The sequence below is a fragment of the Electrona antarctica genome, assembly GCF_951216825.1.
Source record: "Electrona antarctica genome assembly, chromosome: 12".
In the NCBI taxonomy this organism is placed as follows: Eukaryota; Metazoa; Chordata; class Actinopteri; order Myctophiformes; family Myctophidae; genus Electrona; species Electrona antarctica.
In genome coordinates, this window is record NC_136793.1 from 37,235,436 (window position 1) to 37,247,887 (window position 12,452).

General features: G+C 47.8%; 1 protein-coding gene across 1 annotated transcript in view; it reads right to left on the reverse strand.

Moving 5' to 3' along the window:
* sema4c (sema domain, immunoglobulin domain (Ig), transmembrane domain (TM) and short cytoplasmic domain, (semaphorin) 4C) overlaps positions 1 to 12,452 on the reverse strand; it is a 116,308-nt gene that overhangs the window by 47,524 nt on the left and 56,332 nt on the right. The window contains exon 2 of the mRNA XM_079517049.1: positions 6,541 to 6,772. Coding sequence (XP_079373175.1) covers positions 6,541 to 6,661 — 121 coding nt within the window. The 5' untranslated portion in view covers positions 6,662 to 6,772. The remainder of the gene's footprint in view (positions 1 to 6,540; positions 6,773 to 12,452) is intronic.

The window sequence follows — 12,452 nt, forward strand, 5'->3', positions numbered from 1 at the left end:
CACGCACGCACGCACGCACGCACGCACGCACGCACGGTGGCACTCTTTGCCACGTTAAGAACTTGCCCAGCGTTGTGCTGGCGATGCATCGCGAAGCAGCGTGCCAATCAGCGTGTTCAGGTTTCGGTACCCATCACTGGCTAGTTATTGCAAAGGCTCTCCATCACTCCCACTCCCTCCTTCCCTCTCTCCCTCTCTCTTACTCACTGATCGAGGTCAAACACATTACTGTATGTATACTGTATAAGGTGTGAATGGCGGCAGTGGCTTGTGCCGAAGTGCCCTTGAGCAAGACATTGAACGACCCCAATGAGAGCAGGTTGGTGCCTTGCCACCATCAGTGTACGGATGTGTAGAATGTGTGACTGTAACACACGTTATAAAGCACTTTGGATGAAGGCACTATTGAAATGCAGACCGTTTACTATTTGAATACAAGCTTTAAACATCTTGTAATTATCTAAATAATCATTCAGACACCATTCAAATAAGCATTTTATATAAGCAGGATTACCCCCTTGTAAATGGGATAAATAACAAAAATGATGCTTTGTTTCACAATCAGCTGTTCCCTAGCTGTTGCGTGACCACAAACTAGCCAGTGGCATTCCTCTGGGTTATGGGACATAAACAGCGGGACCATTCTTCACGGCTATGGGATCATAAACAAGCGTGACCAACAGGACACATGTGGTAAACCACCTGACAGTATATCAGATACAGTATCAATGTAACTTTTATACTAGTATTATTTTTCTAAATGCTACATGGATTAAGTGTGTTGTAGGTTTGGGCAATGTATCAATATTATTGATATCATGATATGACATTAGATATTGTTTGGTATTTTGGATAACATAATATTATGATGATACTATTTATTGCTCAGACTTAATATATTGTGGTTCACTGAACACATTCTTTTTAAATTAATCTTTCTATTCTATAAGTTGATGAATGCCAGGTGAGTAGCTCGGTAAATCACACACATCAAAGCCTCTTGGTGTCTCAACTATGCTGACTCTCTGGCAATGTTCCTACTGTTTAAAAGTGAGTGCAGTGCAGTACACTGGCCAGTTCCCTTTGCAACATCAAACTGGATAATAATATAAGAAAACGCATTGGGCGGAGTTGTGAGCTTGTAGATCAGCTACTTTCACAATATTTATCAGTGGAACCAAGTCAAACAAATTGTAAGGCCTCAATCCCTGCATTCCAAGTGCTTATCCCCAGTTCAAGTATGATTACTTTGGGGGGTCACAGCCTGAAAAGTTTGAATCACTGCAGTAGAAGCAAAGAGACAGGGGGAGCAGAGAGACAGGTGGGGGGGCAAAGAGACAGGGGGAGCAGATAGACAGGTGGGGGGGCAAAGAGACAGGGGGAGCAGATAGACAGGGGGGGCAGAGAGACAGGTGGGGGGGGGGGGGGCAAAGAGACAGGGGGAGCAGAGAGACAGGTGGGGGGGGGGCAAAGAGACAGGGGGAGCAGATAGACAGGGGGAGCAGAGAGACAGGTGGGGGGGCAAAGAGACAGGGGGAGCAGATAGACAGGGGGAGCAGATAGACAGGTGGGGGGGCAAAGAGACAGGGGGAGCAGATAGACAGGGGGGGCAGAGAGACAGGTGGGGGGGGGGGGGCAAAGAGACAGGGGGAGCAGAGAGACAGGGGGGGCAGAGAGACAGGTGGGGGGGGGGCAAAGAGACAGGGGGAGCAGAGAGACAGGTGGGGGGGGGGGCAAAGAGACAGGGGGAGCAGATAGACAGGGGGAGCAGAGAGACAGGTGGGGGGGGGGGGGCAAAGAGACAGGGGGAGCAGAGAGACAGGTGGGGGGGGGGCAAAGACACAGGTGGGGGGGGGGCAGAGAGACAGGTGGGGGGCAGAGAGACAGGTGGGGGGGGGCAAAGAGACAGGTGGGGGGGGCAGAGAGACAGGTGGGGGGCAAAGAGACAGGGGGGGCAGAGAGACAGGTGGAGGGGGCAAAGAGACAGGGGGAGCAGAGAGACAGGGGGAGCAGAGAGACAGGGGGGGCAGAGAGACAGGTGGAGGGGGCAAAGAGACAGGGGGGGCAGAGAGACAGGTGGAGGGGGCAAAGAGACAGGGGGAGCAGAGAGACAGGGGGGGGCAGAGAGACAGGGGGGAGCAGAGAGACAGGGGGAGCAGAGAGACAGGTGGGGGGGGGCAGAGAGACAGGTGGGGGGGCAGAGAGAAAGGGGGGGCAGAGAGACAGGTGGGGGGGGGGCAGAGAGACAGGTGGGGGGGGGGCAGAGAGACAGGTGGGGGGGCAGAGAGACAGGTGGGAGGGCAAAGAGACAGGGGGAGCAGAGAGACAGGGGGGGCAGAGAGACAGGGGGAGCAGAGAGACAGGGGGGGCAGAGAGACAGGTGGGGGGGCAAAGAGACAGGGGGAGCAGAGAGACAGGGGGAGCAGAGAGACAGGGGGGGCAGAGAGACAGGTGGAGGGGGCAAAGAGACAGGGGGAGCAGAGAGACAGGGGGGGCAGAGAGACAGGGGGAGCAGAGAGACAGGGGGGACAGACAGACAGGGGGGCAGAGAGACAGGGGGGAGCAGAGAGACAGGGGGGGCAGAGAGACAGGGGAGCAGACAGACAGGGGGAGCAGACAGACAGGGACAAAGACAGTGAGTGGGGGGACATGGGGAAGACGGAGTGAGAGGGAGAAAAGGGAGTACTCCCGGTCAATAAAAGCAGATTGATGAACAGTGCGTGTGCTGAAGCAACGCTTTTGCTGAATATTTAATGTCTGACAAGCAGCTTTGGCAACACTGATTCTATTTACCAGCCACATCATTAAAGTCACTGAGCAATGAAAGAGAGGGACACAAGCAGAATTTGTTTTTCTCCACGGGACATGTCAATAAGACATCTGTTAATGTCAATCTGAGAGACAGAGATATATATTGAAAATGAGTTCTATTTAATTTTCAACTGCCCCTTATTTCATGAGCTGAGACAAAACATCTTTATTAGGTGTAAAAACCTAGATTTGATATGGTTAAGTGACGCAGAGAGACATGGATTTTTCTAAATATAATAGTCGTACTCAGAGAAAGCATGGGACAAACGGACAAAGGAAACATTTATGTGAAATATTTATTTTTGATTTGGGGTATAATAATTGTTATTTGTGCAATCTTTGGTTTCCAAGAAATGAATGTGATATTGTTTATTGATGTTTTCAGTGTCTCCCGTAAGGGATGGTTCCTATGACAAGACACGGAAATATATATATGTTTTTATTCATTCATATACTATATATATATATATATATATATATATATATGGAGGGGAGAGAGAGGAGATAAAGTGCAACAAAAATTGTGTGTGTGTGTGTGTGTGTGTGTGTGTGTGTGTGTGTGTGTGTGCGTGCGTGCGTGCGTGCGTGCGTGCGTGCGTGCGTGGTGCGTGTGTGTTCTTCCTGTGTGACCTAAATGACTTTAAGCCCCACATAATTGTAGGGGTGGAGAGGGAGTAGGAGAAGGAGGGCCTAAATATTATCTATTCACCCATCTCTACCCCCCCCATGCACACACAACCAGCCACCACCCCACCACCCTCCCATGCACTGCCTGGGAGAAAATAACCCTACAGATTACCAGCCTACTAGCATTACACACATGATGTCGCATGTATGCGCATACACGCACGTGCACAGCAAGTGGTCAGACAACTACACATGACATAAAATATACATGCATGCGTGTGTGTGTGTGTGTGTGTGTGTGTGTGTGTGTGTGTGTGTGTGTGTGTGTGTGTGTGTGTGTGTGTGTGTGTGTGTGTGTGTGTGTGTGTGTGTGTTCGTGTTGGAGTGTGATTTCTTTGTCTTTCTGTTGTTTCTCTGTCTGCCTCCCTTCCCTCTCTTTCTCTCTCTCTCTCTGGTGTCTCAGCCTAGTTTCTGTCCTTTTAAGGCAGCAAGCACTAAGCAACTGGACTCTCTCTCTCTGTCTCTCTCTTTCTGTCCTTACTTCTCTTCATCTATTTCCCTCTGTTTACATCCCTCTGTTTTCTCTTGTTCTTCTATTTTTGCCACTGTCTCTGCCTCTCTTTTCCTTTCGTATTCTGTTCATCCTCTCATTCGTCATTCATTGTTTTCCTCTAATTTTTATCCCCTTCTATCTACAGTAACACTCTATTTTTCCATTCACTCTTTCATGACCTTCTCCCTCACTTGTTCTATATTTTGCACTCTCTCTCGCTTCAAACTCTGTCACGTTGCCCTTTCTCTCCCTGACTCCTATTTCCCCTCCGTCGCTACCCCTTACCCCTTATTGTACTTTTTCCTCTCTCCCTTGTCACTTCCCTCTCTTTCTCCTGTCTTTTCATCAGTCCATCTCTGTCCATCAGTCCAGTGAGTCAGTGAGTGTGAGTCTCTGTGTATAAGCCTATCTGTGTGTGTGTGTGTGTGTGTGTGTGTGTGTGTGTGTGTGTGTGTGTGCGTGCGTGCGTGCGTGCGTGCGTGCGTGCGTGCGTGCGTGCGTACACATGCATGTGTTTTCATGTGTTCGCTGGTGTTCATGGTGTGCGTGCGTGCATGTGCAAATTACATGGCAAGTCTCAACCATCTATTGAATGCCTGTCAATAGTTTATTTTTCCATTATATCCCCACATTGTCCAAACCCACTAATCAGCACTACACTGTGGAGAGAAGGGTAGAGAGGGGTGGAAGGATGGCCACAGAAGGAGAGAGGCATACATGATAGAGAAAGAGACATGCAAGGCAAGTGGGGGAGAGATGAACACTGAGAAGTGGTAGGGCATTTATGAATCAACCCTTACTGCAAGACCTGAATATTCAGAAAGTAGCAAATTTGCAAGCTTGTTATGAGCTTGTAGATCTACTATACTTTCACTATTTGTTGAAAAAAGTATAGTATAAAGTATATATACGTTTACTTGAGTATATACTTGGTCCACCACTGGGGGAGAGAGGGAGAGAGAGAGAGAGAGAGAGAGAGAGAGAGAGAGAGAGAGAGAGAGAGAGAGAGAGAGAGAGAGAGGGAGTGAGAGTGAGACAATGGAACAAGAAGACACAAGAAGGATTAGAGAGGTACAGAGAGGGGTAGAGAGGTACAGAGAGGGGTAGAGAGGTACAGAGAGGGGTAGAGAGAGATAGAGAGAGGTACAGAGAGGGGTAGAGAGAGATAGAGAGAGGTACAGATAGGGGTAGAGAGAGATAGACAGAGGTACAGAGAGGGGTAGAGAGAGAGAGTCTGATGACGTGGGTTCACTCACGTCATCAGACCTCCAGGAACAATGTGCGTGAACACAGTCAACCCACGTCTGGCAATGCCAGGTAGAGACACAAGGAGAAAACAATAATACCATTTACAATTACCACTGTGAGCTACCATTAGAAGCAAGAGAGATAGAGAGGAGGAGAGATGCTGGGGGGTCTACTCTCCATACCCTCTGCTCTCCGGGAGCTTGTGAGAAATCTGAGATCTCTGCAAAATCCCTGCCAGAGAGCAAGAGAGAGAGACAGAGAGTATGCTTGGGTTCATTCACTAGTTGAGCAAGAACACAAAGCCAGTGAGAGAAGAGAGGAGATGATGGGGCGAGAGAGGGGGGGCATAAAAGATAGGGAAAGATAAAGGCATGAAATAAGAGAGCGGTGACACATACACCAAGGTGAGAAGATGAACCTTTTTTCAAAGGTAAAAAGAAACGCTGCATCTCTCCTTTCATGACCTGTCTATAAAATTCCCTTAATCCTCAGGAGAAAGGAAACGCTTCACGTACATAGAAAAGGTGTTTTTTGTCAGCACACAACAATTGGTATTCTTAAAGTCTTGATGACATGGAGCCCAGCTCAGACATAAAGGTAGAAGGTACTCCTTTATGAGAAACAATACACAGCTAGCTCCCACGATGCGGCTGCAAAGACAAACCCATCAAATAGATACAGTACACGCACTCACACGCATTCACACGCACTCACACTCACGCACGCACGCACGCACGCACACACACACACAAAGCAAATGTATAATTGTGGGACAATGTGTTGCATTTCCACAACTCCTTCAATTAAAAATGCTCATGAAGTGCACAGCACGATGCAATCCCCATAACAACGTTCTTTGAGCCATATGAGGAGCCACACACATACGGATAATACCATACTGTCCAAGGTAGGTAGTCAGCATGCTCCCCAGAACACAAGGAAAGCTACGCCAAATGATCAATAGGAATTGGCAGTAAGTAAGACAATAACAAAATGTAATATAATAAGAATTAACTCATTATAAAGGATATTCTTAGTTGAAAATACCACTTTTGTTGAGCGACATGCTTGTGTGACAAATTTGCATTTATGTTGATATTTTGCCCAGCACATTGATGGATGTAAATATGATACATGAATATTATAGTCTCTTGAGACAGACCGTTGGCTGTTGGCTTACTCAATTCTCAAATGCTTCTGCTGGACAGTCTGTACAACAGAAGCACTGAAAACGTGGAAATAAATATATCTCACATTAAACAGATTCAGATTTGTGAACATTTTTAGGCCTGTCCACTCACCGTGGTAACGGACGGTCTTGCGCGGGACAGGGTTCCAGTTGAGACACAGTGAACGCTCCCAGCCAATCACAAGCACCAGCAGCAGGACCTTTGTCCCACCCATGGCTCCCACACCTCCCATTCGCCGAGAGGCCTCGAGTGGCGTTGAGTGAAGGCCCAAGGAACCACTAAGATGATCAGTATAAGATGATCCAAGCGGCGGAGAGAGGCCACACAACCTCCAACATACAACCTATCAAAAAAACAGAAAAAAAGTTTAAAGAATTAATTTGAAGCATTATATATATATACTGTATATTTAAGTGTGTGTGTGTGTGTGTGTGTGTGTGTGTGTGTGTGTGTGTGTGTGTGTGTGCACGCACGCACGCACGCACGCACGCACGCACGCACGCACGCACGCACGCACGCACGTGTGTCTGCATGTGTGTGTGTGTGTGTGTGTGTGTGTGTGTGTGTGTGTGTGTGTGTGTGTGTGAGTGTGAGTGTGTGTATGCGTGCATGCTCGTACATGTGTGTGAGTGCTGAGACCTATAGTGACATCTCGAAAGCTTCTCAAAACAACTTCAGAGCACTCTAATCATGCAGGTTCAGTGAATCGGGCGAGACTGAGGGATGAAAGCTAATGGCCGCTGACATCAATCTCAACACAGGGAGAATGAATGTCAAGGCAAGGACAGTCAGAGAGGTGATCGTGCCTACCTACAGTAATACAACTGCCTTATGGTTAATGAACATGTCAATAAAACAGTTATGGTGTGTATGACAGGGCCAGACCACAGGATGATAGAAGCAGGGCGACATTGCAGGTGATGTTTTGATGCAGCACGCACGCACGCACGCACGCACGCACGCACGCACGCACGCAGCGCACGCAGCGCACGCAGCGCAAGCAGCGCACAATCTGCCAATAAGCCCATACACACTGACACAAACACACAAATGCATGCATGCATGCATGTGCAGTCGCGCACGGTCAATCTCTTTACTTGGTTATACACACTCTCTCACACCCTCTCTCTCTCTCTCTCTCTCTCTCTCTCTCTCTCTCTCTCTCTCTCTCTCTCTTGCTTCCTCGCCGTTGTGTATCAGTGAGAGTGCTACTCTGATGATACGTGGTGATTGGAGAGAACACATTGACTTTGAAATAGTATTTATTTAGACGGAAAAAAAACCTCCAGCTGCAATTCCTTCATCAGTAGTGCCCATGTCCCTCTCCTCACCACTATTCCCAGACATGCTCAAATCAAATCCTTGCTTGTTCTGAGGTACATTATGAAGCACATTTGAGTGGTGGGAAAGACTAGAAAAATAGCTATATAAATGAAGTCCATTTAACATAGCGGGAGGCAAGGCCGCCCCACAGAAGAACAAATCCCCAAAAGGAATTGAGCGTAAATAAATAAATAAAAAGAAAATACAGCTAGGGAAAAGATGAAAAGAAAAAAAGAAAAACAACATGGCTCCCAGATCACTGCAAGCCGCAAGCTGTTAAATGAGCTAGCTTAAATGTTGGGTCTGGGTGAAGGCTTTCCACGGCTCAAAGCTTCGAGGCTCCTGACTTCAGGCTTTATTGGATCGATGAGAGGGGCCTGCTGGTCAATGCTGACTGAACCAAACGCAGACTGAACGCATGGGAGAGAGAGAGATGCAGAGAAGGGGACTAGAAAGAGAGAGAGAGAGAGAGAGAGAGAGAGGGAGAGAGAGGGGGGGGGGGGGGGGGGGAGATGCAGAGAAGGGGACTAGAAAGAGAGAGAGAGAGAGAGAGAGAGAGAGAGAGAGGGAGAGAAGGGGAGGGAGGGAAGGGGAGGGAGAGATGCAGATGGAAGGAACCAGGGGCTGAAAAGGAGAGGTGGAAAGAGAGGGAGATTGATAAGCCGATATGTAGAGAGCAAGAGAGAGAGCAACAGAACAGAGAGACAGGGTGACAGAAGAAAACCAAATATTTTTCTTTCCATCACTACTCCTTTTCTCCATCTTCCTCTCTCAGTCCCTCTGCTCTTTGCCCTGAGGTGTAGCAGTGGAGTGGGGAAGCAGGATTAAGTGGAGAGGCAGCACATCAACACTGGAGGAGGTGAAGTGAGACAGGGTGGCGGGGTGTGTGGAGAGAACAGGGAGAAGCAAAGGGTAGAGGGAGAGGAAGAAAAAGGAGCAGAGGATGGAGGACGGAGGAGAAGTGTTTGTTGGAGACAGTGTTTGTTCCGATCTTTGTCTCACAACCCAATCTTTTCTGTATCTCCCTCATACCAGATATCAATCTATGCTTCCATCTCATCTATGCCCCTGTTTTCATCTCCTCTCCTTTCTTCTACTGGTAGGGTCTCTTGTATGCCTGCAGGGCATATCAAATCACCTTTTAACGATTAGTGTTGTTTTCTCTGGCTGTGTGCTGATGGTGTTTAGCTAATGAGACGGGACAGGCCAGTCTAATAACATCACACAGCCTTCCTACAATGGGCAGCGCATTAAAACACGCAGGCAGAGAAATAGGGAACGGTCTCTGATTATAGTGCCTGGTTGGTATGCGTCACTGTGTGTGTGTGTGTGTGGGTGGATCTTTGTGTGTGAATGTTTATTTGATATGTGTGAATGTACAGGTGTGTGGAGGTGTCCGTGTGTGCGTGTTTGATGCAATTTGCATGGGATTTGTGTCTCGATCTCTGTGTTTTAATTATGTGCCAGTCACTTGAACGTGATTTTCCTGTGCCGGTGAGAGAGAGAGTGTGTGTGTGTGTGTGCGCGCGTGCGTGCATATTTTTGTGCATCTGGAGTTGAGCCCAGTCCCTGAGGAGGAGACAAAGATGTTTATTGTGAATATGTGGCTTTCGAAAGAGAGAGAGGAGGAATATAGAGAAGACACAATCCAGAATTCTTCTGACACCACTGTCCCTCACCATCTCTCTCTCTCTCTCTCTCTCTCTCTCTATTCCTCTCCATCTATCTCTCCTCTGTCACAGCCCCTTTCCTGACAATCATTTCCTGACATCCTGTCCTGATCTCCTGACATATACATGCGCGAGAGAGAGAGAGAGAGAGAGAGACAGAGACAGAGACAGAGAGAGAGAGAGAGAGAGAGAGAGGACTCATCCATAGGCTCAGTCTTATCTCGTCTATCCTTCCTTCCGGGCATTGTATGACCTTTGACCTGGGCCTCATCCTCTACAGAGGTCAGTGGGTGTTGGGGTCAGCAGACAACAAGGCTTGGGGGTGTTACAGTTGACTGTATGACACACACTCCCATAGCCATTAACACTCCCAGACCCACCCTCCCTCCCTCCCTCACTTCCCCTCCCCTTCTCTGTGACCAGACCCACCCTCCCTCCCTCCCTCCCTCCCTCACTTCCCCTCCCCTTCTCTGTGACCAGACCCTCCCTCCCTCCCTCCCTCACTTCCCCTCCCCTTCTCTGTGAGCAAAGTAAACACAGAGGCGGTCAGCCCACTTCCTTCCTTCCTGCTTTCCCCTGCACCCTGATTCCATCCCTCCATCACCCTTCTAACCCGCCCCCCCCACACACACACACACACACACACACACACACACACACACACACACACACACACACACACACACACACACACACACACACACACACACACACACACACACACACAGGCACTCGCCAATGGCTCTGGTAGCACAGTTTACTCAAACACACACATGTGTATACAAACAGAGGCTCTCACGTAGGTGCAAACAAACGCAAAGACTGCTGTTTCACCTCTGCGCAAGGGGTTAATGAAAGTACGTTCATGATGTGTGGAGTCAAGAGTGGTTTTGATTACTTTCGTGACAAGTTCCACACTCACTGTCCACCCAAGAGGTGCAAGACACACGGACAGTCATGGTGCACACGCACACGTTAGAAGGACGAAAAACAAACAATAAACATAAAGGTCAGAAAAGGAAGGGAAGGTTTACTTCACTATAGGAGGAGGGTTTGCGTTTAGAACTTTGTTGTTGTCGTTCGTGTCAGGCAGAGAGAGGGAGAGTTGTTTTTCTAAAGAGGACAGTGGGGCAGCCAACTCCCCTGAGTGTTTTTGTTTTGTTTCTACTGAGACAGACAGTAAGAAAAAAGAAGAATTCTCTGGTGGCTTTCCATCCTACAGGCCAGCAGGGTTTCCAAAGAGATACATACTGTATCACATGGTTCTAAATGGAATGTGTCATTCTTCTCTCAAAATATTTTCCACATGCTGTGTTTCTCAGGTAGTTTGTAGGGAGGAAGCTTTATTAGGAGGTCTGAAAGGTAAATATTCAGTTCACAAAGAAAATGTTGGATTCTTCAAGCGAGTAGATCTATGCATACAAAATAGATGTTTTGTTTGATGTGAAGTAGACTGAAATATCTTTGATGTCGACAGACTAATGCTCAATTCATACGTACATTGTAAGTAGAATAATGCAATATTGTTTTTGAAATAAAGGTGAAATTAATTAATTAACACATTTGAGCTCTTATTTTGAAAAGCCACATTTCCAGTCTACCGGAAGTAGTATTATCCTAGGAAGCTGAACGGAGCCTGGACAGGCCTTGTTTACAATACTAGACCTGTACGTGCCCGTCGCAGTCGGCCACCGGCCTACTTGGGAACGATGCAACTTGGGAACCTGCACCCGTTTTAACTGTCAGCCGGTGTCCCACATGGAGATCTGTGTATGTGCCTGTGTGCCTGTGTGTGTGAAGACTGCAAACTGAAAAGTGTACTTGGCAATCAATTCGGCCCACTGGCAGAGCCTGATTGGTTGAGCCTCATTTGGCTGAAGCAGAGGCTGGAAATTGCACAGGTGAAAGGAGTTGGCCTCATTAGGCCCACTGGCAGAGCCTGGCCCAGGTGAAAGGAGTTGGCCTCATTAGGCCCACTGGCAGAGCCTGGCCCAGGTGAAAGGAGTTGGCCTCATTAGGCCCACTGGCAGAGCGTGACCAGAGCCTTTTGTGGTGGTTCTGGAGAACCGTGGGTCCGACCGACTCGATACCTGGCACTGCACTCCCTGTGGGGGTGTGGAACGCGTGTGTCAAATGTGAAGTCGGTGGGTCAAACGGTTCTCGAGTTACGTGCATTACAACCGTACACACACACACACACACGCACGCACGCAGAGACGTGTCACATTTATAGTAGGATGAATCCAAACCGGGGCACTGGAGAGCTCCACATCGTCGGCTCTGTGCCGTCAAAGAAACGTTGTTTTGACCAAAAATGCCATCTGGGACAAGGAATAGGAGATACAGGCGATTGAAAGAAACAGATAGAACTTGGATTATTATGGCGACGACGATCTAAGATGGACGATCCAGTGCTGTGACAACAACATAGCTAGCTAACCGGCTAACGTAAGTAGCATTATGGCTCGATCGATCGAATGCACTATAAAAGCGCAATTGCCATTAATCAACGGCAATGGCGGTAAGCGTAGTATAAAAAAATAGGCTTCAATTGACCTACATCTACAGCAATGGCGCTGAAATAATGAATAGTATTATTTATTATTTAAGTTTATTTGGAGCCGGGCTGGATTTTTTTTTACATTTCCTGTTCATTTTTATTATCCACAGAAATGTCATCACTATCCTTTTTCTTCCAACACCTCCACCACCTAAATTCTCCAGTGCTGAGTCGCGTTGAGTGCCATTATCTCCCTATAAACTCATCTGAAGGGGCCGTTCTGGTCAGCTGCTGTAAAGTCTGCGTATTGCAGTTTCTACAGTTTCTACATCGGATGACTCCCTAATGATATGGGGTACAAAATGTGTCACATATGGTGGTCACAGCTGGAGTTATTCTGGCTCTTTGCTTTGTAGTATGCTTGTTTCAGCCAAAGACAGCAAATTGCTTCATACATTTAGCTCAACACCATTTTGTTTTTGTGCACTGCACAGCAGTATACAAAAGTATACAGTACACATATACAACTA